Genomic DNA, 24,242 nt, shown 5'->3' on the forward strand with positions numbered 1-24,242 from the left:
CAACAATAAATAAAAGTCATATAACTTATTTAGAATAAATTCCGTCCCTTTAAAATAAAAATATCGAGAGATTAATTATTAGTTATTACAACAATTGAATTTTTAAATTTGGTGAAAAATAATATAAAGCTAAAGGATTTAAAAAAAAAAGAAAAAAAAAGGCTTTCATTTCAATTAATTTAATTTAATTTTAAATGTTTCATGTTAATGCCACCATCAAATTATTTTATTTTTATTTTATTTTATTTATTAGATTCTACCATTAAGGGAAAAAAATAATATTATAAGTTGAATAAAATTTTAAAAAAAAATAATTATTATTTTACTAAGGCATTAGATCCTAAATACGGTAATGGACAGAGATCTCAATAATCCGACTATTCCCTTCATCAAATTCAAATTTCCCGTTTCACGATCGATGCCATATATTCAATCTTCGCTAATTGATTCTCTGTCTCTCTGTCTCTCCGTTTTGGTAATCTCCAGTTTTTATTTTCCTTTTTGACTCAATTTCGTCTCGAGAAGGTGCAAGAACGACCAAGAAGAAACGGCAATGGATGGAGGTGGCGCAGTGCATAATCGTTCAGTCGAAGATGTTTTCAGTGATTTTAGAGGCCGAAGAAGTGGCGTCATCAAAGCCCTCACCGTAGGTATTCCTCTTTCCTTTTCTTGTTGACTCGTATTCGGACAAGGATAAAACCAGGCGCGATGGAAATTCATTTTATGTTTTTGCTGTTTTCATGGCCTTAGTACGTATTTTATGTCCTTCTTTATCCATTTTGAAATGAATTTTTTTAATTTTCGTTGTTTTTTGGTTGATTTTGGCGTTTTTGTTCGTGATGTTGCCGTTTGGTTTTTCTTTTTTGAGAGAGAGAACGGAAGTGCTTTGCGAATGAGGAGTAATTAGGATAATAGAAAATGTGTTTTCTAATGCTGTTCTTGGCTTACTTGAGTGTGGCCGTGCAATTATGAATCTCACTCTAGTTTTCCACTGTATAAGCGTTGAAATTGCATGATGAATTTTGTTCCTGAACGTGGATCGATTTCTTCTTGTCGATTTGTGTACATGCATGGCCGTCTGCATACGGTGAGAGAGCGACGGAGTATTCCTATTGTAGCCAGAGAGAGCTCTCTTCCTTTACCTGCATTTTTTAAGTTTATGCAACTAATTTCTTGATCATATCTGATACTTTTTGCGAGTCGATGCAAACCTAAAAGTTCATGATCTTGTATAGTTTGTTAAAGATTTTTATTTCAATTGAAGAATTTTGTGTTTGGATGAAGTATTAGATAAATGTAGAATGTAAACGGCTGGATTCTTTATTTCTGGAACTTTCATTGAGAGTTAGGAGCGGTTGGTTGTTTGGACCTTGGCTTTTGGCTTCATTTGCGAGTTTCGAATGTCTAATTCTTCTCAGTTTTATCATTGCAGATGTTGAAGAGTTTTATCAACAATGTGATCCTGGTACATGCTTTTAGTTATCTCTGTTTACATCTTATCTTTTAAGACACGAATTCATTGTGTATGGGGCTCTCCTTGTTATCTGGAATATGAACTTTTTGACTCCACCCCCATCCACGCAATTCTGTGTGCTACCATCCCAATTTTCGATTTCATATTCGTAGTCTTTAGTTTAGCAATCCCTTGGCTATTTTATAACAGTTTTTTGGTGACTACAGAGAAGGAAAATCTATGCTTGTATGGTTTTCCAAATGAAGTATGGGAAGTTAATTTACCTGCTGAAGAAGTACCTCCAGAACTCCCAGAGCCAGCATTGGGTATTAATTTCGCAAGAGATGGTATGCAAGAAAGGGATTGGTTGGCTTTGGTTGCTGTCCATAGCGATTCTTGGTTGCTCTCTGTTGCCTACTATTTTGGTGCGAGATTTGGATTTGATAAAGCTGATAGGTATTTCATTTTGAATTTAGTGTTCACATTGGAGTTATTTCAACAATCATGATTGTTGGTCTTGCTATAAAATGGTTTGCCTTGTTTTTTTGATGCAGGAGGCGGCTTTTTAATATGATAAACGATTTGCCAACTGTATTTGAAGTAGTCACTGGTGTTGCAAAGAAACCAGTCAAGGAAAAGTCGTCGAGTGCTAATGGTAGCAGATCCAAGTCCAACTTTAAAACGGTATGCTGATAGATCTTCAGTTTTGTAGTTGGTTGACTGATTTTATTTGTTCTACGCTATTCCGATTACTATTGTTTCGAACTCGTAGTTGTAACAAACAATGTAGCTTAGGTGTTTCCCCTGCCTCTACATATAGAAAAAGAATGTAGCTGGGACAATTATCTTATATGGGCTTGTTTAACTCTGCCTGTCCTAGCTATAATAATGTTTATAGTTCTGGTGGACAATCTCCAATTCTTCGGGGTTGGTTTACCTACTTGAGATTTGGAAATTCAAATGAAAAAGGAAATAGAAAAAGAAGTAAATTCCTTTCGAGTTTCGCCTTCATCCTTCCATGCACCCGCCTTAGGCAAGGCTGATCCCACGGCTAAGATAGTCGTTCCAGAGGTCACGCAGCAGCTTCCAGCTTCGCCTGCAAATCCTGCCAATTCATGTCATGATTTATAATCTGTATTGCTAGAAATGAATTTATTTTGATCTCTTCTGTACCGTATGACTCAGTCAGACTCGGTTATTTCCTCTCCTCCTACTCGAGAACGAAATTGATACCCCAAGACTTATTGTTGCTACTTGTTGGTCTGATACAATTTTACAGCATCAATTACATGGATTATTTACTTCATCCTAATGTTTCAACTATTTTCAGAGGGAAGCTGAAATCCATGGAATGTATTCAAGGCAACCGCAGGCAAGGGAAGAGGTAGAGGCCTTGTATCAAGAAGACGAAGACGAGCACGGGGACACGTTGTGTGGGGCATGTGGTGAGAATTATGCATCAGATGAATTTTGGATTTGCTGTGATATCTGCGAGAAGTGGTTCCATGGTAAATGCGTGAGAATAACTCCTGCCAAAGCAGAGCACATCAAGCAGTACAAATGCCCATCCTGCAGCCACAAGAGAGGCCGCGTTTAAGGCAGGCAGGCAGGCAGGCAGGCAGGCAGACCAAATGCAAAACTGTGGTGTTATTTTCCTCTTCCTTTTGGTTAATGGAATCAGTGACAAGGTAAGTGCTTTGCTTTAGACCACTTCAGGTATCCAGTTTTGGGTAACTCTCAATGCCTTCCCTTGTTCCTTATATGTAAAGTCTAGATGATGGGTAGTCTATATAATATAAGATTGCCTCTTTTATAACCTTGAAAGCTCTCAAGAATGAACCATGTTAACCTTTTGATTTTAGTTAAGTAAGAGATGCTCAGTGATGTGGAACCAACCAACTCTATTCCTGTTCTATTTGCGTGTTAGATTCCAATTATGAGATTTATGTGAAATATCATTTTAGTCCCTCCATTGTTTTTCAATAAATAAATCTTATAATTAGTATTTATTGTGTTATAGTTAGTTTGGATTTGAAATTAGGAATTAGAAACCAAGGGTCCCACAAGCATTATAATTTTTGATGTATAGGGTTGGCCCAGCTGTTTATCGCATGAATGTCTTGTATCTGGGCGTTATGACTTAATTAATTCTATGTGGAATCTTGTAATTATTGTTTATATTTTTTTGACTTTCACAAGAATAATCTTTTAATTCTTCTGGATTGGGTTGGTTAAAGTGGTTAAAAGTATGTTAGTTGTAGAATTTTTATTTATTTATTTTTAAATATTTAATTAAGATTTTTAATTCAGTTTCAATATATGTTTTTAATTCAAAATTATCTTCTAAATAGCTAAAAATTTAATTGTTTTTAGGATTATTTAAAAAATAAATAATTGAAAAAAAATGATAAAATTGAATATAAGATGTATAATCCTAAGTACAAGTAGATCAGTTGTTACTTAATAATCTCCGAAATTAATAATTTTGGAATTTCTGGAGCCTCCTGAATAATTTTTTTAACACCCCTAAAATGTAGTCCAAGATCAATTTACATTATGATATGATATCATATGTCACACCCATTCCCAACACTAAACCAAAGTTAATATACATTTAAGATATGAACATTGAGAAGCCTTACACTATATGAACAAGGCAGAGTGATTGTAAAAAAGGTGATTGTAAAAAAGAAAAAGAAAAAAAACGAAATCCCAAATGAGAATTATCAGAAACAGTTCGAGAAAATGACAATCTTCAGCATTTAGAATCATCCGTTTAGCTTATTAAACCCTCTTGATTCTTGGTTGATAGCCGTTTGAGAAGTTCATATGTGGTGATCATTGTCGTTGCAGACATCGACATCGACGCGCACCGGGGCGCCAAACCTCGATAACACGCCGCCCACCCGCCTTCCCTTACTAAATTTCTCAATGTCTGACCAATTGTTGGCCCTCTTCTCCCATTCTCATCCCCATCCAAAACTTGCAATCTTGTCTTGATTGTATCAAGAGGCATTGTTATCAAAGCCGAGATACTACCCGCCATGGCTGCGCTCCCTCCCTGTACTGCCATCACAGTCTTGGAATCTGGCCTGTAAACATTAGCCCCATTGTCATTGCCTTCACCAACAACCTTCTTAGCTTGATAGCATCCGATTCCCCCCCAAATCAGCCGCTGTGCTACATAATAAGAAGCCCACCACATCGCATTCGATGGCGCGTATGTCATAATCGATATCCCAAAGCCTCGGTAGAGTCCTCGGAGACCGTCGGCGTTGAGGATCTTTCGAAACGCATCGATTCCATTGATGTAATGAATGGAGGAGCTACTTTGAACCATCAGTCTTTGACTCACTACATCAACTGGAGTCCATACGAGTTGAGCGGCCATTGCAGCGCTCAATCCAGCGGCTGCATTAGCAATTGTAGCGGCAGTAGCCTCTGGAAATCCCATTCTAACAGTGGCGGTTCCGACATAGCTCTTTGTACACTCTAGGGCTCCCATGTACAGAGCCCTAGCAGGGATAGTCCCCATCAGAGAAGTTCCAAATCCTCTGTACAGAGCACGAAAACCTTCATGGCGGACGAGAGAAAATGCAGTTCTGATGCACGGAAGCTCCGAATAAGCAACCTGTTGACGAGTTTTCAACACCACCATAGGGTAAAGAGACGCCGAAACGCCTGAAAACAACGCTGCACCGAGAAAGAAGAATTTAGATTTATCAAGCATTTGCCAATCGATTTCGGCAGGGATATGAATCTCCTGCGGCGATTCTTCCTCCGCCGCTCCCAAATTCATCTTCGCCACTTTCTACAATCTTTCACAGAAGAAGATAAAAAAAAAAAACGAAATATCAAATGATTCAGAATCAACTTCAATCTTCAAAGCTCAAATCTCCGCCGCCACTTCTTCCGTCTACAACCGAATCGATGCAAAGAAAACATATGACAAAAAACGAGGCAAGACTGTACAAAATTTTGGATTAATATACAAATTTCACAGAAGAGACCGATCTCGAATTATTCAATTCAAAAGTTTTTTCCTCTTGTGGAACCAGGTCTTCGATGGAACACATTCAACGACGTATTGATCCACCATTTCCAGGTGAAACGACAACATTCACCGGAGAAAATTCTTGAAAAACCAGTGGATTAGAGACGGAACGAGAAGAAGAAGGAAATTTGGGGCTCGGATTTGGGTGTTAATGGCGGTAGGAGAGGTAGGAGGAGAAGGGGAACCGGGTGAGACAGGAAGGAGGTGTGAAAGAAATATAAATAAGAGGATAAAATAAGACCGACACGTGGCGGTTTCCGATTAGAAAATATGGATAGCTTTGCATTGTTAGGGTTTCCACCTATGTTGGGCTGCTAAGCGGCGGGTCGTTTAAACCAACAGGTGACGTGTAAACCCTATCCATCCGAACCGGTTTTTTTGAGTTTTTATCCTCTGTGGCATAGGCTCATGAAATTCACCAACCCAATTTTATTGTTGTAAGCCAGAGATCCTCGTTTAAATGGAAAATGAGAGAGGTGGCGACAGAGACGAGAAAGGAAAAGACCTCTTTATCCCCGCTCTCTAAGACATCTCTAATATTATCAATTTGGTGTACCGTCACAAAATAATTTAATTTTTTTTTTCCGCTCAACAATTCTCATAGTTCTGTTGAGGATTATTAGGAGTGAGTCCGACATTGGTTAGTTCAGTGAAGGATCATGGTTTTATAAGTGAGGAATACTATCTTCATCGGTATGAAGCTTTTTGGGGAAGCCCAACGCCAAGCCATGAGAGCTTATGCTCAAAGTGGACAATATCATACTATTGTAGAGAGTCGGTGATTTCTAACAAGTTCAAGGTCAAACTATTGATGTTTCAGTTGAAAAACATTACGACACGGCAAAATAGGCAATAAATTTTTTACCCTAGTAGGCGTCTTATTAGATATGATAATAAAACTCAAACACGAGCATAGTTCAAGTGACACAAAACATGTTTCAGCTACAAGATCAGCTCAAAAGCTTAAAATTCGTGTTCCATTTGAATCGAACTTACTAATATGTCGTAAGGTGACGTAATCGTCAATAATATTATAATGAATAACATATATTTAAAATGCCACGTGTAAATATATAATATGCAAGATGTTGATGGTAGACATGTCCAAGTCAATGGCTTTGGTTGTTGTTGTTCATTCTTGTACGTTTTTTGCCGCCTTATTTTGCATACATCAATTGTCCTTTAATAATTCTTAAAATAATTCTTTCTGCAATGAAAAGCTTGCAACCGCTAAGCTTCGCACGATGTCACGGTCATGCTTGTTTAAAGCCTATTATTTATGGCTGCATGTCGGATGTCTCGGTTATGCTTGTCCAAGACGTGTTGTCCATGGTTGCATGACCATTCCAAACTCATTTTACATATTTTTATCTTAGATAGACATTTACTATTCCATGTCGTGTCGATACAGGAAAATTATGTCTACACCCATCAGGGCTAAAATGCCCCAAAATGTATTAGGGGGTGCGATTAGTCGTCAATTTTTCATACTATGAATTATATAATATTTAAGCTGTGTGGTGTTCTTTCTTTACTTATAGTCATATAATGTTGTTTTCAAATGTATTTTCTCGCTTACGTTTTCTAAAACATTTCTTACAAACGTGACTCGAGGCTCGATTATACGCGACATTGTCTGTGAAGTCCGAATTTCTCATGACTGACTTGTTCGCTAAGTTAGAGCAAGTGTCGCATAATCGTTATCTTGCTACCGCAAGAGTGTGATTGTGACACACGATATACAGTTACTAAAACCTCAATAGCAACATCTCCCGTGTTATGACCATGATAGGTGATTTAGCATGACATCATAATAGGAAAGTGTATTACAATTTGTATGAACGTTCATCGGAGAGATAGTGTTAAGGCGTGATATAATTAATTTGACCATAACACGTCAATTTAAACTTTTTGGTTGATCAGTGATTCAAGATTTAAACATTTTAAATTAAATTTCTTTTTTCATTTATATTTAATACATTAAATATTAATTTTAACCCTTCAAATGTTTTTAAAATAAATACAAAATTAATCAATTAATTTTTATTAACTATAGATCACTCCACTATAGATCTAGGGATGCACTCTTATGCACTACAGGACAAATTATGTTCATTGATATAACCATTACAAGCAAGTCTATCCTTCACGAGTTGTTCATAATTACAGTTGGGTCAAAAGTCTGTTTTACCCCGTAATTACATCTTTCACCTTAGTACCACTGATTTTCTACTGAACAATTTGTTTATGATCCAATCATAAACTAAGTCGCTCTCGTGCCAATGAGAGGGTGGGGTCCCATTGTTTAATTCCCGAAATCAGTACTTAAAGAACAACTATCTACTTTTCTTATATGGAAAAGAGTGAATTTCATCTCATGATATTATGTTCCCAATTCCCTATTTGGTCAAGTCCGTAAAATGGTAGGCATATTGAATCGGCTAAAAGAGTCATTCTCACCCATGTAAATCAAAGGACAAGTCCTCACATGCATGAGTTCACAACTCACTCAAGATTAAGATCGCATATAATCATCATGTGAAATATTAATTTTCTCAATTAACAGATTTATAAAGAGAGATGAAATATTTTTTTAATCCAGTCTTATACAAACGCATTGTATAGGATACCCCCACTTACATGTCTACACATGAACAATTTATATCAAATCATTTGTAACGATTACAAAGTGGGTCGTGTGTTACCAGAATAAGGCACCCAATCTTATCCATATACTATAGACTCTTTAAGTTATTACTTGAGCGCCATCATTTATATGTCAATTACATACTCTTCGAGACTACATTAATAACCTTAAATTTTTATAGAATGGATAAGAATTAAATTACAAATAAAATAATAAAATTTATTGTTAAATATCAAATAATTAATTACTAGGCTTTAGGACATAAATCTCGTTGTAACAGGATATCTATTATCCTCCTTCTAAAAGTTAATTAAGACTGTAAGTGAGGATTTCGGACAAAAAAATATTTTAAAATTTTAACGTCACGTCTTTATATTAACTTATATACACATTTTATTTTAAGACCGAATTAAAAATTATATCTTAAAATTAATAAATAGAAAATATATATATTTCATGTAAAGGTTAAAAGGAAAAAAATTGCTTGAATTTGAAAAGGAACATAGAAGGTATTGCTCCTACTTTCCACACAATTAATAATGTATTTAAATTTTAATATTTATTTTAATATTTATTCGCTGGAGTGGAAAAGATGTAACGACCCTAATTTTCTATTGAAATAGAGTTGTTTACTTTTTTACGCTGAAACATTCATTTAAAATAATTAATCAAATCTAAGATTTAATAAATAAAAATGAAACTATTTGATTGGCCTAGATCGGAGTGACTAATTATTTTTTGTACGGGCCTAAATTTGCTCATCAAGTTCCAATTCAACATTAGATCCATCGTCTCGATGATATTAATTAAAACAAAATTACCACAAAAATGAGCCATCTTATAGCCCAATTATTGAGAGTAAAGAAATAACTCAACATATATACTCTCGGGCGATGAAAGTTCCACATTGGCTAATTTATGAATGATCATGAGTTATAATCAAATAATACTATCTCGATTGGTATGAAACTTTTTGAAAAAGTCCAAACCACAATCACTAGAATTTATGCTCAAAGTGGATAATGCACCGGTGCTCTCTGGCGGTGGCTAATGATTTGTCACTGTGTTGCTTGTTGGTGGCCAACTGCACCTACATTTTGACTATGCACTCTTTTACATGCCTTTCTTTTTCCACATGCCATAACCCACCCTTATTCCACATTTTCAAGTTCCAACCTCGATTTAATGTTCCAACTTCCAACAAATCTGAGTTTCGAGATAATAATATAGTATTCATTATCATATTACGAAACGAAGTTGATCATGAATTATCAATAAGCTTGGAATTGATTCTTTCCGAGTTGATGTCCAAATAGTTAATAGAAACATACTGTAAATTTGTTGGCAATAAGTCTATGTTAATTCAATTATTTGCAGATCCAATATATAATGATATAACCTATTTATTAAATAACTAAAGGTGAAACACCGAGTTAGGTGGGAACTGTGATCGTGATCCCTTTCTTTCTCCGCCTTTAATAACAACATGTTGTCACATGACACCTATGAAATAAAATAATTAAAAAAATTCCTAAAATTCAATTAAAATGTTTGTTTTTAGAGAAGAATCCACTAAGGACATCAATAATTCAAAATATGATTGATGGAATTCAAACAATGTCTCTTTCTAATTCCATGTCATATAAATTAATACAGATATTTATTTAATATTCATACCTGGCAAATTATTTGAGAAAATATTAAAATAAAATAAAAAATTCATATTCAGAATATCTCAAAATATATATAAATCTATGTTTCTACGTGTCCTACCATCATGTCATAATATTCTAAAACAACAAACAAAAGAATTGATTTTTTTTTTAATTATTGAAAAGAAATAATATGGGCTGGGCCTTATCTTGATTTACTTTGGGCCTGGGCCTGCTGCTCGGCCTAGGTTAGATCGCTTCCTCGCCGATCTCTCCTTGATGGAATTCATCTTCTGCAACTTCAAATCGGCTTTGAACCTTGCAATGAAATTATCGGCTTTACTGTTAACATCCGGGCTTGAACAGAATATCGGAGTTGTTGAAACTTGCTTGACCTTCATTTTACCGGCTGCCGGTGGACCATCGCCTTCACTCTCGTAAATTTCCGGCGAGATGGCTCTCGGTGTACAGCTGTTGCTTCCTGCACTGTCGAAGTCTCCGTGCATTCTGAACAGCGGCGGTGGCGGTGGCGGTGGTGGCGGAGGAATGAGATGGAATGGTGAATCACAGCCAATGCGCGTATTGTATTCTTCATCGTTTAAGCTGCTCAGTCTCTCAAGCTCCATTGGAGGATCGTTGGGTTTGAGGAGGTGATTTTGATGTTCGATCTCTGGTTTAGGTTCTGAGGTGACGATTGTTGGTGGAGGTTCGGACTGTACTTTTTTGGCTTTTCCTTTCTTGGAAGGAAATAGATTTTGTAGAACTGGTGGTGGGAGCGGCGGAGGCGGCGGGGGTGACGGTAGTGGTAATGATGATGATGTTGAAGCGCGTAGAGTGGCGATAGCCTCAAAGCTTTCGACGCTCTTCTGTCTTTGCTTTTTCTTCCTCCTCCTCAGAGTGGACCAAATTTCTTTTGGAGCGCCACCTCTCTTCTTCTCGTTTTTGCCGCTCTTCTGCTCCGATTCCTGATAGAACGACGGCGGGGAGAGTGGTGGAAGGTGAATCCGTTGAAAATCGGCGACGTCCGAATCGTCATTCTTCTGCTGTTGATCGATTGCTCCATCGGGCGTATGGCTATGGACGTTATGCGTTCTCTTTGGCCTTCGTTTAACCACTTTAGGAGTCGTGCTAGCGGGAGTCTGAAGCGTAGGTGGTGGTGATGGAGATCGCGGGGGAGGCACCCGCGGCGGCGAAGGTATCGCCGGTTGTGAATATACATCTTCGCGAACCTCAGATCTGTCGAAACCTGTACTTTTGGCACTAGAATCTTCGCGTTCAAGCTCCGGCCGAGCTTGATGACGGCGATGAAGCTGATCGGAAGACGCAAACCGATGATTACGCACATGAGTATCGTCGTAAAATCGCCACCGTTCATCACCGGCATCTAATGAAGACTCCTGCAGACGTAGATCCGGATACGAACTACTACTCCTCATCCGATTCACGGTGTATTGATTCGGCCGATGATCGGAATATCCATCCCATTGGCGCGGAGTCGTAGGGTTTGACTTCAGTCTCCGCCTGGAAGAAACGCTCCGATCTTCAAATCCTCTATTATCATCACCCGTGTTTCTACTCAGAAATCCACAAACAATGGCAAACAGAACAAGAACCAAATTGAGCGAATCCCAGCTCTTCTTGACCGATTGAGGCCGAATCAATTGAGAAGCGAACTGTACACATTTAGGAATCACAATCAAGACGAAACAGAGAACTATTACTAACAAAACAATGAGAAAAGCGCTGGAGTTGAGGAGGAACGACGATGCGCGGCTGAGGCGACGACGGCGATTGTAGTGAACTTGCTGAAAAGAGCTAGAGGATTGAAGCCAGAACGGCGGCGACGCGTTGCCGTCTCCCTCCATTTTCACCGGTGAACTCGGATTCGTTCGCCTTTTTCCCCTTTACAGAAAGGATGATGATGGCCTTTTTCTCTTTCTTAGCTTTGGGCTTTAGCTTGAGCTTGCTTTTATCGTCGTGCCGTATTATGAAATCGCTTTTGCGTTTCATTTCTTGCTTGCGTGCGAGTATTTATAACCAAAAGCGAGTTGTAAATGCAAGATGTCATGTGACCCACTTTCCATTATCTAAAACCCCTACCCTAACCAAAATCAATCATTTATTAGCCGTTCGATTCGATCTATGATGTGTTAACTCTCGAGGACGGCTAAGAATGTTCGTCAGCAGGAGCGGACCAATGAATTCTTTTCGAGCATGAATCGAACCGTTGACGGGGTCGTGCTACCTTGAGATAGTTGTATCTCTTATTCTGAATGTGGTATATCGCCAACATAACATTAGATATCAACTAATAGAAATGGTAGCATACTACGTGTCTTCATTTTTAAACAATTATTCAAAATCTAATTTCGATGTTGCTAAAGAGTGGGTACTTTTAAAAAGTTCGGTTGGATACCGAGCTTGGGTTTGATATTTTATTCTAAAGATTGTTCCTTGTACGTTTTAAGCTAATAAACGATCCAAAAAACTTAATTAAGCTATATCTCGTTCATCCTTCTTTTCAAACAGTGAGATTTCACATTGGTTGGAGAGGGAAATGAAACATTACTTACGAGGGTGTGGAAACCCTTTTAACAGATTCATTTTAAAAATTGTGAGACGGACGGTAATACGTAACGGGCCAAAGCGGACAATATCTACAAACAGTGGGCTAAAGCTGTTATAAATGGTATCAGAACCAAACACGAGGTAGTGCGTTGAGGACGTTGACCCCCAAAGGGGATTAACTAGACATGGGTCGGTATGTCGAAGACACTAGCACCCAAAGGGGGTGAATTGTGAGATCCCACATTGGTTGAAGAAGAGATTTTCACGTTTTAAAATCATAAGGCTAACAACGATACGTAACGAACCAAAACAAACAACATTTGCTAGCAGTGGGTTAGACTGTTACAAATGGTACCAGAACCAGACACAGTGTGGTATACCAATGACGCTTCCCCCTAAGGAGGTAGATTGTGAGATCCCACATCAGTTAGAGAAGAAAATTTCACATTTTAAAACCGTGAGACTAACGACAATACATAATGTGCAAAAGCTAGCGATGAGCTTAGACTATTACAATTTCACGTTACACCGTGATTTTCAAAATTCTCGATTAAGTATTTTATTAGTTCAATAATCAGTATTTTATAAGTCATGTTATAATTAACAAACGTTTGTATGATAACAAAAACACAAAGGAATCATTCCTTAACGTAATTTACAATAATGTTTAGTTTAAGAGTAAGCCAAACAACTTCCCTAATCTTACCTTTCAAGATATTCTTACATCTAAACGTATTCTCATTGGATAACAACTATTTCAACACGTATTTATTTATATTTCACCATAATTAATCATATTATTCTAAAAAAAGCATCAACAAATTAGGTCATAATTCATTAATAATGCTTGATTTTTAAAATAATAATAATTCTCCAACAACAGCCAAATTGTATTAATTAGATAAATTTATACTTTAGGTTAAATTACAAAATACTTTTAACCTATGATTCCAGATTCGAAAATTAAATTGTAATTTTAATTCGAGTCAAATTAAAAGTATATATTATAGTAATTTCCCTAAAATTTAAAAGTATAATTAGCACATGGGCATGGCCCATGGGTCAAGCCGTGGAGGTCAGACGCGCTAAAAACATTGCTTAATGACGCGGCTCTCGTTTTCGGAATTGGCGGAGGCTGTCGTTATCTTAATTATTATTATTATTATTACGGCTGAATTAATTTAAAAAAATATCTATTAATATTAAAAGTTTTAATAATACTGTTATTTTTTATTTATTTAAAAAAAAATATTATGATTTTAAAGCACAATTAAGCGGGTCAAGCCGTCATGGTCAAACGCGCTAAAAACATTGCCCAAATCCACGGCTCGAAATTTTCGGAAGTCGTCATTTTTTCAAGACTTAAATCATTGTACAAGTTATGGCGACGAGTAAATCAAATTTTAAATTTATTTTAAATTATTTTTTAAGCCATAAAAACTATTGAAGAATTTTTTTTATCAAATTATAAAATTGTATAAACTAAATTATAAATTTAAATTAATTAATTAATTTTTTTTTTTTGTAAATGTTAAAAATATGTTCTTATTTTAATGTTGTGAGGTGCAATATTTGTTTGTCTTCTAAAAATATTTAAAAATGCTTTTATTTTTTATTATTGGATATAAAATATTAAAAGTTTAATGTCAATAATAATATTACCTACTATTGGCTAATTAATCCCTCTATTCTTCATAATTCACTTGTCACGGCATTCATACCAAATAATTGAGAGCAAGACCAAGCCCTAGCTCGTCTTCTCTCTCAAAATCGGCAGGTTTGATTATTTTCCTTTCTAATTAGGTATGTTTTTCCTGTTATCTTTCTCTGTAGGCTCCAACAATCATACGTTTTCTTTTCTTTTTCTTTTTCATGTCAAAATTTGGCGTTAATCTCTGCTTGTGTGTCGGGTTTTTTTTGTTATTGTTTTTGTTTGTCTATGTTAAATTTCGGCGTTAATACAGGAATTTATTGTTGCCTATTAAGTCTGAATCTATTGAATTAATCATCTAGTGTTGGTTTGTTATTTCCTGTGGAACTGTGAGTGTAATTATTAGGGGAATTGTTGTTCGTGCTTCGTTTATGATTTTTTCTGTGTAATTTTTGTAGCTTCTGTTTTGGAAAAAGGTTAAAGCGGTGTCTGGTTCTAGAGATTTTGTTGTTTCTTTTTATGAAAAGTATCAGATAGCCCGTGAAACCTTTTCCTAATTTGAAACAACATTGATGCCTGTTCTTCTCTTTATATGGCTTCCAAGTTTGGCTTTTCTGATTCGGATCACCTTTTGCAGGATAGCTTTGGTCAATTTATCATGTTTTTCTGTTTATCCATTGTTCTCTCATGAGTTGTGACCATTGAATGAATTGAGCTGATTAAATGATCGCATTCTTGTTGGTCGTATGGTTTGATATATTTTAATTTGTTTGCCTGTTCATCTTGATTTTCCCTTTCTTTAGGAATCTTTTGCTTATATTTTGCGCTCCAGAAGGATCCCATTTTGAATTCCACCAATATGATGCTGAAATGAAATAGAAGTAATTCCGGAAGCTACTTGTTCCCGGGAAATTGACGCGTTAAGTTCTCTTCAGCGAGCTGAAGCTCTTGGAGTTGACAATTGTGTGTGCATTTAAAAATCTGAGGGTTATTTTCTTGTTTATTTGAATTATACACACTCTGAGCTTGTTAACAGAATTAATGGCGGGAGATTCTAAATATTTTGAAGAAACCCATTACGCAGAACCAGAAGCGAATTCTCAGTCTCCAGCGAAGAAAAAGAAGAAGAGTGAAAAGAAGAAGAAACGAGTTCCACCTGTGAATACAAAAATCCAAGTCCTCAGCAACCATCCTGAGAAAATTCCACCATTAGTTGGTTATTTCCCCTCTGGATATGATCCTAACAAGGATCCCAATGAGGAAGTGGTCGAGGAACAAAATTCTGTAAGGGCTAAGGTTTATAGGCACAAGAAAAAACCAAATAGGATGCAGCTGGTTGTAAGTCCAACAGGGTCGAATGTGGATTTTGTTGGTACCAATTACTTGGGTGAGGCTACTGCTGGAAAACAACATTGCAGCTATGCTCTCGGTGTTCTCGATAAGGCAACCCAAAGCTTAAAGATTGTACCTATTGCATCAAATATGGTAAGTTATTCTCAATAATGAACGTAGAGAAAAAGAATCGTAAAAATTGAGTCCTAATTTATGCTTGGTTGTTTTAGTGTACACGCTGAAGCCTGAAGTTACAAATGCCTCTTATTTTCCTCTATTTATCCGTTTGAAATGCAATTTGGCTACTTTACAATATGTTCATCTTCATGCTGCAATAGTCTCAATTATGTTACTAAGCCTGATGTTTATCCTTGCAGATATTTAGATTGGATCCTAAAGTTAGAGGTTCAGATGTTCCTGAAAATGAATCCCCAAGTGTGGCGAATGACGAGCTCTCTGTGCAGGAGAAAGCTGATAGAATGAGAGAGCTCAGCAATCTCTATGGAACGAAGAAGTCGATAAAACAGGTAGTAATAGAATCCTGGAATTGCGTTCTTTTAGTTCTTCAGCAGCCATCTTTCAGCGACTTATTTATTAAACAAATATTGAACTTAACCTTATAAGCAGGGGAGCAGAATTATGGGAGGCATGTTATCACGAAAAAGCATCATATCTTTTCTGTTCACCTTTTTTGTTGCCTTTAATTTTGGTTTTGGATGGAATAACTTCGAAATTACAATTACAAGAAGTAGCAACAAATTGTTTAATATTGTTAATGTGTGGCAGGCAAAGAAGCTGCTTTCTTTGAAGCAAGAGGATGATCCTGAGACCAAGAAGGATCTAGATGGGAAAATGAAAAATGTCGTGGTAAACAAAGAGGCGTTGGAAAGTTCGAATGCACAAATTTCTCGTAATATACCGACATATAATGCTTCTGCAACGACTCCACAAGAAGCTTACCCCCTCGACAAGATTATCCTCAAGGGAGAATGGGGTTTCCTGGAAGATCTTTATTTCCTTTTGCAAGCAGAATCTGAAATAAGTGCCAATTATCCATCCTTTGTCCGCAACAGAATTTATAAATTGCAAGACATTCAGGTATTATGTTAAGAAGGTTCTAATTTTCCTTTATGAATACTGAGACAAAATTTGATGCATCTTCATGAATTTTGTAGTTGTTCAGTATTATTTATTGAGTATGATGAATCATGTCAATTCTCAGATTAAACTACTTCGTCTTTGTTTTTCACTGATGTTTTCAAATCGAAACGATTGAGTGCTTTCTGAAATTTGTTAGGAATCACGACCCTCCAAAATGGTATGATATTGTCCATTTTGAGCATAAGTGTGATGTCCCATTGGGGAGGAGAACAAAACACCCTCTCTCGCAGATACGTTTTAAAGCCTTGAGGAGAAGCCCGAAAGGGAAAACCCAAAGAGGACAATATCTGCTAGCGGTGGACCTAGGCCGTTACAATAAGCTCTCATGACTTTGCTTTTAGTTTCTCCAAAAGACTTCGTACCAATGGAGATGTATTCCTTACTCATAAACCCATTATCAACCCCTTAATTAGCCGGTGTGGGACTCCTCTCCCAACAATCCTCAACAAAACTAACTTGGCCTTTATGTTTGTTTATAGAGTTCGATACATGGTCTTTATTGTTTGGTGGAAAAGTATGCTTTAATTATTTATTTTGAATGTTTGTTCTAAATTGTAGATTCGTTCTGCAGCTGTACTGCCTGTTTCTAAATAAGTCTTATCCTTAAAATTCTGTTCATTTGTATTGAATCCTTTTTGACGTTAAAATCATCTTTAGGATGAGGAAGAGAAAAAGAAGCTCTGCTGCATATATTCATACATCACTCATCTAATAAAGTACAAGGATCAGCATTCTATGGATGGCGTTTCTTCTGTTAAGGGCCATAAAATTCCTAGCATGCTACGACAAAAGTTCTCATCCATGTTTTCAACTACGGAGTCGAGAAGACTTTCAGCAGAGAAAACCGATCTTCTCATTAGCCACGTTTTGGTGCTCGCGTTATTTCCCGATGAATTCAGCAGTGATCCATCAGACATAGCTAGGGATCTGAGAACTAGTCCTTTCACTCTAAGAGTCCATTATGACAATCTGGGTTGCAAGTTTATACGCAAGAACAACTTGTCATTGGTTACGCTTCCTGTCCCGCTTCAATTTCCCGAGTTGAGGCGAAAGAGACGACGATAAGCAAGATGGTTAGATTGTAGTAGTTACACTGTTGTTGTAAGTTAAAGAAGTTGAATTCTGTATAGGAAAAGGTCGAGCAGTTTTGTTGAGTAAAACGGGTAAATGTTCATATTGATAAATTTCATGTGTTCTTTTTTTCACATTGTAAATGGCAACTTCTTTCCATGAAACAGCTCTGTGGCATAGAATGGCGTTTTCTTATTTGGAAGTTGGAACTTTGGATGGTGAAGCTTAATGAGACAGAGTCAAATGATGAGGTTTCGTTTCTTCTTCCTACCGGGATTTAGTTTTTGACTTTCGATCGAGATTATGATTATGTCTTGTTTTTTTTTAGAGATTTGAATCATTCAATTTCTTGGTCGAGAGTTTGTGTTTTAGTCCTTATTCTATGAGTCGGTGTTCGATTGAGTTTAACGAATTTATTTTTGTTTCTCCTTACGACAATTTACGACATAATAGGATAGAGAAGAAGCCTTTGCCGAAGAAAGCCGAGCAAGAATCTTGGTAGTCGAAGGGGAAATCCCATATAAAATATACTCTAGTACATGTAATAGTCCAAGCCCACTGAAAATATATGGTTCATTTTAGTTCGTTACATATAGCCATTAGCTTTACGATTTTAAAACGTGTCTATTAGGTTGAGGTTTTCCCTCTCCAACCAATATGAGATCTCACAATCACCTATTTGGAGACCTAGTATCCTTGCTGGTGTTGGAGAGGTTTTGACACCTTAGGTTTCCCCTCTCTGATCAATATGAGATCTCACAATCCACTCCCTTGGAGACCCAATGTATGTCCTCACTGGCATACCGGTTGGTAACGGACTCTGATAGCATTTGTAACAACTCGAGCCCATCGCTACTGATATTGCTCGCTTTGTATTGTTACGTATCACCATCAGCTTCACGATTTTAAAGCGCATCTATTAGGAGGATGTTTTCACACCTTGAGTTTCTCCTCTCCAACCAAGATCTCACAGTATACTTTTTGTCTAAGAACTAGAGACCGACATTGATTATACTTCGAGGTTGACAAATAACTCTATACAGAAGATTAGTTTGTATTGAAATCCTAATTAATTTAACACAAATGATAACAAAATTATACATAACAAATTATTTTTCAATCAATTTTAGAAAATAATTTCTCAAATTTGGTGAATATAAATTTTAATTTAAAAAAAATGAAATACAAAATATTTGAATTGAAAAATAAATGAGTGTGAAAATGGCGGAGGGGTCGGGGGACTAAAGCTAGGTAACTGTATATTTATCATCCTCATATCAGCGCTCAGCTGGTTTGAACGTTCATCGATCTTTGTTTGTGATTGGGATTCCAAATGGAGCGAACATATAGATCGATTTGGTTTCAATTTTTTAAACTATCATCTTCTTCACCACCCCTAATTTTAGCAACCACTGATTGGATTTGAGATTTTTGGCGAAGATGATGGTGTTCGTCTTCTTGTTTCTACTCCCCAAATTTAGTAAAGCAATGGCAATCAAACCGACTCCTGATTCCATTGTCCACCCTTGCTCTGTTTTCATTACGCGTCACCGTGTTTTGTCTATTCTGTCCGGCGGCGTGAACCGTGGTGGTGGCGTTTCGGGCTGTGGCAGCTCCCATGGCTGAAGATGAAACTAACGAATCCGTTACCGCCACCCACACGGTGATCGCCATTAACAGGGATAAGAACAGTCAATCCGCGGTGAAATGGGCTGTGGAACACCTGTTCAATAGGAAGAACTCCGGCGATTGCATCCTCATCCATGTTCGGAGTCAGAGCTTGCATCCCCGTAGGTATCCGTCTCCCTTGTTGTTGACGTTGTTTAGCCGTCGTCATTCTGATTTTCGTATCCATGGTTAAATTGCCATTTCCAAAAAACGAAATGTACTGAAATGCACCATAACGTTTGGAGATGAATCAATGATTTCTTGTGATTTGGCCTTTGTATGCAGAGGATGCGGATACGGTTCCTAAGGAGTATCGTCCACCGACTGATGCTGAATTGCATCAGTTCTTCCTTCCATACCGAGGATTCTGCGCACGAAAAGGAGTAAGCAATTTGCCGAATTCCTTGTTATAAACAAGCAATCCCTCGTAGTAATAGTGTTACAATCTCAGATAGTTTTCAGTTTTCGAATTAGGTTTCCTCTGAGGATGATGGCTTGTTTTGATGGGACAATGAATCATTGTCGAATTAGAACAAAATATTAACGACTACTCTCATAATCATCGTAGTATGTGTTTTCAGATAGTTGCAAAGGAGATTGTCATCCATGACATTGATGTTCCAAGTGCGCTTATTCACTATATCAATAAACACTCCATTAGCAACATTGTTGTGGGTGCTTCCAGCCGGAATGCTTTTACGAGGTCTGTATTTCTCTTCGACTCTGTGATAGGGAGGATTTTGATAGTGTGTAAGAAATTAGATTAAGCTAGAACCATTTGGATCCATGCAGGACGTTCAAACATCCAGATGTCTCAACATGTTTGCTCAAATCAACTCCAGAATCATGTTCTGTATATGTCATAGCTAGAGGGAAAGTTCATACTAAGAGATTGAGAAAGCGATACAAGTCACTAACTGATGGGAAAGAAAAACCATCCGGAACTCTTCATACTGACAAGTCTCTATCAAAAATACAAAACACGAAAGATAAAAGCAGGTAGAATTCAATAGATATACTTTTGGGTAGATACAATATTCCACAACATTCATCTTTCTCACATGCGAGACAAATTTATTGGGTAAACTTATTTATCTTTTCATTAGCAATTCACAATTCGTTATGTTTCTCCTTCATTTGACTCTTTCACAAGCCTATTTGAGAGGATATTGGATTTCTTATCGCAAGACTTTGATGTATATTATATATGATACACGTAGAAACGAACATCCTTGCGCAAGGAATCTCCGTTGTGAAATTTGAATGATTAACAATACTGAATACTATGTTGAGGATTGTTGGGAGGGAGTCCCACATTGGCTAATTTAGGAAATGATCATGGGTTTATAAGTAAGGAATACATCTCCATTTGTATGAGGCCTTTTGGGGAATCCTAAAGCAAAGTCATGAGAGTTTATGCTCAAAGTGGATAATATCATACTATTGTGGAGAGTCGTGATTCCTAAAATGGTATCAGAGCCATGCCCTTTACTTAGCCATGTCAATAAAATCCTCAAATGTCAAACAAAGAACTTGTGAGCCTCGAAGGTGTAGTCAAAAGTGACTCAAGTGTCGAACAAAGGGTGTACTTTGTTCGAGGACTCCAAATAAGGAGTCGAGCCTCGATTTAGGGAAGGCTGTTTGATGGCTCCATAGGCCTTAGGAGAGGCTTATAGTGTACTTTGTTCGAGGGGATGTTGAGGATTGTTGGGAGAGAGTCCCACATTCGCTAATTTAGTGAATGATCATGGGTTTATAAGTAAGGAATACATCTCCATTGGTATGAGGCATTTTGGGGAACCTCAAAGCAAAGCCATGAGAGCTTATGCTCAAATTGGATAATACCATACCATTGTGGAAAGTTGTGATTCCCAACATACTATACTGAAACTTCCGAAGTCTTATCCAAGTGCTTCTTCACTAATTTTCTGTATGGATGGACTTCTTATCATTACTTGATTAGGATGCTGGCCTTCTGGAATTGTGTACTTGAAATCTAATAGGAGTCAAAGAGATGATAAAAATTTCTGAAAAGTTTGATTTCTGTCTTTTTTTTCTTTTACCGGTGTACCAATACAAAAGCCCAATTTTCCTTTTACATTGTTCATTCGGTAGTGTTTGTTTGTGTTTCATTCGGTAGTGTTTGTTTGTGTAGACTCATAGGATAAGCATACACGTTTTTTTAATGAATTTTCTTTTTCCTTTTTTTCTCGATCAGTAGCTTTGGTTAATATTCTAGAACTGCCTTTAGAGGTGCTGCTTGTAACGAATGACTAACAACAGTTTGTTTCGATTGTAGGCATCGTTATAGCAACAGTGTTGATTCACTGTCAAGCGTTAGTGACTTTTCAGGGCCTCTCAGTTTCAGATCAACTGGCACATCATCCTCTGAGAGCTTAGATTTTTCGTCAACCTCCTCAGAGAGTAATTCAAAGAGCTTTGTTACCTCTAACACAGCAGTAAGTAAGGAATTAAACAATTTCTTGTTCAGCTAAGGAGCTACCCAATTTTGGTCAGTTAATGGTTGAATTTCCAACATCAGTTGTGTTTGAGTTTACATTTGGGCAGTAGAAATTTATTCCTTTTAAGTTATATAGTTATAGGCATGGATAATTGACTCAATAGTTTAGCTTATCTGGATTTACAGGCTTCCATAGAATCTGAGATGAGAAAGTTAAGGTTTGAACTCAAAGGGAAGATGGAAATGTATGAATCAGCTTGCAAGGAAGCTCTAGTAGCAAGACAAAAGGTTAGAACTGATACCTCATTTTGTATATCAGATGATATACTTGATCTCAAAAGTGCTAAATAAACATTGTTCAAGCCCAGTTGATCCTGAAAGAAGTAATGTGTTTGATGCCAGGCAAATGAACTCGCACAATTGAAGATAAAAGAAGCGAAAAAGTTCGAGCGAGGTAAATCTGCAGAAGAGGTTTTAACAGCATTGTCAGAGCTTGAGAAGCAGAAAAACAAGGCTGGGACAGAAGCAGCTCTAATGGCTCAAAGGCTGGAAGAATTAGAGATCCAGAAAAAGCGAAATATTGCTGAAAACAAGGCTAGGATTGAGGCGGAGGAGAAGCAGAAAACAATTAATTTATTTGAACGCACTAATATCTGCTTCAAACGATACAGAATTGACGAGATCGAAGCAGCAACAGATCATTTTAATGAGTCAAACAAGATTGGTGAAGGGGGTTATGGACCTGTTTACCATGCCTTTCTCGATCATACTTCTGTTGCCATTAAGATGTTGAGCCCAGAGAGATCTCATGGGCAGAGACAATTCCAGCAAGAGGTAATTTTTTTTCTTTCTTCTTTATCTTGGCTGGAAATAACTGCACGAAATTATCAGCCATAAGTGTGTTTTCTGTAACAACATCAGACTGAATAAAAAACATATTTGTAATGAATGATAATCATGCATTTAAAAAGTTCCTGAAGATTGCACTGTTCATGATTTGCAGATTGAGGTTTTAAGCCGCATGAGGCATCCACACATGGTTCTCCTTATGGGTGCCTGCCCAGAATATGGTTGCCTTGTTTATGAATATATGGAAAACGGGAGCTTAGAAGACCGTCTTTTCCGAAAAGACGACACTCCTCCAATCCCTTGGAAAACTCGTTTCAGGATAGCTGCTGACATTGCCACTGCACTTCTCTTCCTTCATCAAATGAAGCCAGAACCTGTGGTGCATCGTGATCTCAAACCAGCAAACATTCTCCTAGATCAGAACTATGTGAGCAAAATAGGCGATGTGGGTTTGGCCAGGCTAGTCCCGCCGTCGGTTGCTGATAGTGTCACTCAATATCACATGACGGCTGCAGCTGGAACCTTCTGTTACATCGATCCAGAATACCAACAAACAGGAATGCTAGGTGTGAAATCAGATATTTACTCATTTGGTGTTCTGCTACTCCAGCTCATCACTGCAAGGTCACCAATGGGTCTTTCATATCAGGTTGAGGAGGCCATTGAACACGGCACATTCCCACAGATACTTGATCCCACAATTACAGATTGGCCCATTCAAGATACTCTTGGACTCGCTCAATTAGCCCTGAAGTGCTGTGAGCTAAGGAAAAGAGATAGACCCGACCTCGGTACCGTTCTATTACCTGAACTGATCAGGCTAAAAAAATTGGGATTGAGCGGAATACCACCAAAGAGGAAGCTCACAGCTTTTGGGAGAGCACATGGTCAACGCACTTCTAACTCAGCTCCACATTTCAAGGGATCAGAAAATGAGGTTGGTTGCCATCTTTTATTGTTATGTAGCAGGCTTTAAACTTTGCATTTATATCTTCTTGCTATTATGTATAATCAGGTAGGAATGAGAAACAATCCTAACCTGCCAATGGAAATTCAACGTAGATCAATGTAGGAGAAAGATGGCAGCGAGTGACATTCAGTACGAGTTTTTGGAGCCAGAAGGATGGTATTGGTTCGAATACCATTTCTCAGCAGGAAATGGAAAATTGGAGCTCGAAGAACAACAGCGGTGCAGAAGTCTCAACCATACCACTGAGTGGAAACCCAATTGTAGAACTGAGGAAGCGGCGGCACATCAGTGAACGCTGTTGGTCATGTGTAAGTTGTGTTTCTCCTACTACTTCTGGGTTGAAAAACCCACACTCATTTGCGTAAGAGAAATTCATTTTGTCTACCTTGATTGCTTTCATTGTGTATTTCTTCTGTCTGATTAGAACTGGATTATTTAAGCATGCCTGCCTGCCTGCAAAATGACTTGTTTCCCCACCAATTTTCTTCTCAAGAACCCACTTCTTGTAATACATTCTTCCCATCACTCTTGGGTTATACTGAATCATTTATAAATATTTGAACATTCCCCAGGCTTTTTTTTCTTTTTTTTTTTATGTTGAATGGTTTGGATGGTTTGGATTTGTTCGATGTGACTTGAAAACTTGTATGTTAGAGAGAGGAAATTTGTTTTGAAGTTAAATTACTATTTTAGAGTCTCGTGCTT

At 37.3% G+C, this 24,242-nt stretch overlaps 5 protein-coding genes across 12 annotated transcripts; 3 read left to right on the forward strand and 2 right to left on the reverse strand.

The window, feature by feature from the left end:
* The first annotated feature begins 351 nt into the window (after window positions 1-351).
* LOC111464289 (PHD finger protein ALFIN-LIKE 3-like) lies at window positions 352-3,422 on the forward strand. The gene is made up of 5 exons (XM_023108430.1): window positions 352-650; window positions 1,433-1,465; window positions 1,681-1,909; window positions 2,008-2,137; window positions 2,784-3,422. Exons 1-5 carry the CDS (start codon window positions 554-556, stop codon window positions 3,048-3,050), a joined length of 756 nt encoding a protein of 251 aa, XP_022964198.1. The 5' UTR covers window positions 352-553; the 3' UTR covers window positions 3,051-3,422.
* Window positions 3,423-3,987: 565 nt separating this feature from the next.
* On the reverse strand, window positions 3,988-5,714 carry LOC111464288 (solute carrier family 25 member 44-like). The gene has a single exon (XM_023108429.1). It carries the CDS (start codon window positions 5,250-5,252, stop codon window positions 4,230-4,232), a length of 1,023 nt encoding a protein of 340 aa, XP_022964197.1. The 5' UTR covers window positions 5,253-5,714; the 3' UTR covers window positions 3,988-4,229.
* A 4,307-nt stretch (window positions 5,715-10,021) lies between these two features.
* On the reverse strand, window positions 10,022-11,671 carry LOC111464215 (serine/arginine repetitive matrix protein 1-like). Its single transcript, XM_023108309.1, has one exon. The coding sequence runs from the start codon at window positions 11,669-11,671 to the stop codon at window positions 10,022-10,024; it is 1,650 nt and encodes a 549-aa protein (XP_022964077.1).
* A 2,399-nt stretch (window positions 11,672-14,070) lies between these two features.
* On the forward strand, window positions 14,071-17,859 carry LOC111464231 (DNA-directed RNA polymerase I subunit rpa49-like). Of its 6 annotated transcripts, none has more exons than XR_002714001.1 (6): window positions 14,071-14,156; window positions 14,851-15,510; window positions 15,735-15,884; window positions 16,144-16,455; window positions 17,176-17,681; window positions 17,757-17,859. XR_002714001.1 is itself a non-coding variant. In XM_023108331.1 (6 exons), exons 3-6 carry the CDS (start codon window positions 15,067-15,069, stop codon window positions 17,581-17,583), a joined length of 1,314 nt encoding a protein of 437 aa, XP_022964099.1. In that variant the 5' UTR covers window positions 14,090-14,177; window positions 14,829-14,990; window positions 15,062-15,066; the 3' UTR covers window positions 17,584-17,857. The 6 variants fall into 6 exon arrangements, 5 of the variants coding, with proteins under 5 accessions (XP_022964095.1, XP_022964098.1, XP_022964099.1 ...); XM_023108331.1 differs by having other exon boundaries at window positions 14,090-14,177; window positions 14,829-14,990; window positions 15,062-15,510; window positions 17,176-17,857; XM_023108327.1 differs by having other exon boundaries at window positions 17,176-17,857.
* A 919-nt stretch (window positions 17,860-18,778) lies between these two features.
* On the forward strand, window positions 18,779-24,108 carry LOC111464230 (U-box domain-containing protein 51-like). 3 transcript variants are annotated; one of them, XM_023108323.1, is made up of 9 exons: window positions 18,779-19,379; window positions 19,543-19,640; window positions 19,839-19,960; window positions 20,050-20,256; window positions 21,557-21,716; window positions 21,905-22,006; window positions 22,121-22,552; window positions 22,722-23,504; window positions 23,630-24,108. In XM_023108323.1, exons 1-9 carry the CDS (start codon window positions 19,208-19,210, stop codon window positions 23,900-23,902), a joined length of 2,349 nt encoding a protein of 782 aa, XP_022964091.1. In that variant the 5' UTR covers window positions 18,779-19,207; the 3' UTR covers window positions 23,903-24,108. The 3 variants fall into 3 exon arrangements, with proteins under 3 accessions (XP_022964091.1, XP_022964093.1, XP_022964092.1); XM_023108325.1 differs by having other exon boundaries at window positions 18,780-19,379; window positions 23,583-23,766; XM_023108324.1 differs by having other exon boundaries at window positions 19,264-19,383.
* The last annotated feature ends 134 nt before the right edge of the window (window positions 24,109-24,242 follow it).

The sequence above is a fragment of the Cucurbita moschata genome, unplaced genomic scaffold (genome assembly GCF_002738365.1).
Source record: "Cucurbita moschata cultivar Rifu unplaced genomic scaffold, Cmos_1.0 Cmo_Scf00030, whole genome shotgun sequence".
Classification (NCBI taxonomy): Eukaryota; Viridiplantae; Streptophyta; class Magnoliopsida; order Cucurbitales; family Cucurbitaceae; genus Cucurbita; species Cucurbita moschata.

Coding starts and splice junctions, on each gene's coding strand:
- LOC111464288 (XM_023108429.1), bottom strand. CDS start 5,252: ATGAATTTGGGAGCGGCGGAGGAAGAATCGCCGCAGGAGATTCATATC.
- LOC111464215 (XM_023108309.1), bottom strand. CDS start 11,671: ATGGAGGGAGACGGCAACGCGTCGCCGCCGTTCTGGCTTCAATCCTCT.
- LOC111464231 (XM_023108327.1), top strand. CDS start 15,067: ATGGCGGGAGATTCTAAATATTTTGAAGAAACCCATTACGCAGAACCA. Junction 15,511..15,734: donor TACCTATTGCATCAAATATG/GTAAGTTATTCT, acceptor TTATCCTTGCAG/ATATTTAGATTGGATCCTAA. Junction 15,885..16,143: donor CGAAGAAGTCGATAAAACAG/GTAGTAATAGAA, acceptor AATGTGTGGCAG/GCAAAGAAGCTGCTTTCTTT.
- LOC111464230 (XM_023108323.1), top strand. CDS start 19,208: ATGGCTGAAGATGAAACTAACGAATCCGTTACCGCCACCCACACGGTG. Junction 20,257..21,556: donor AACACGAAAGATAAAAGCAG/GTAGAATTCAAT, acceptor TTTCGATTGTAG/GCATCGTTATAGCAACAGTG. Junction 22,007..22,120: donor CTCTAGTAGCAAGACAAAAG/GTTAGAACTGAT, acceptor GTTTGATGCCAG/GCAAATGAACTCGCACAATT.
- LOC111464289 (XM_023108430.1), top strand. CDS start 554: ATGGATGGAGGTGGCGCAGTGCATAATCGTTCAGTCGAAGATGTTTTC. Junction 651..1,432: donor CATCAAAGCCCTCACCGTAG/GTATTCCTCTTT, acceptor TTATCATTGCAG/ATGTTGAAGAGTTTTATCAA. Junction 1,910..2,007: donor GGATTTGATAAAGCTGATAG/GTATTTCATTTT, acceptor TTTTTGATGCAG/GAGGCGGCTTTTTAATATGA.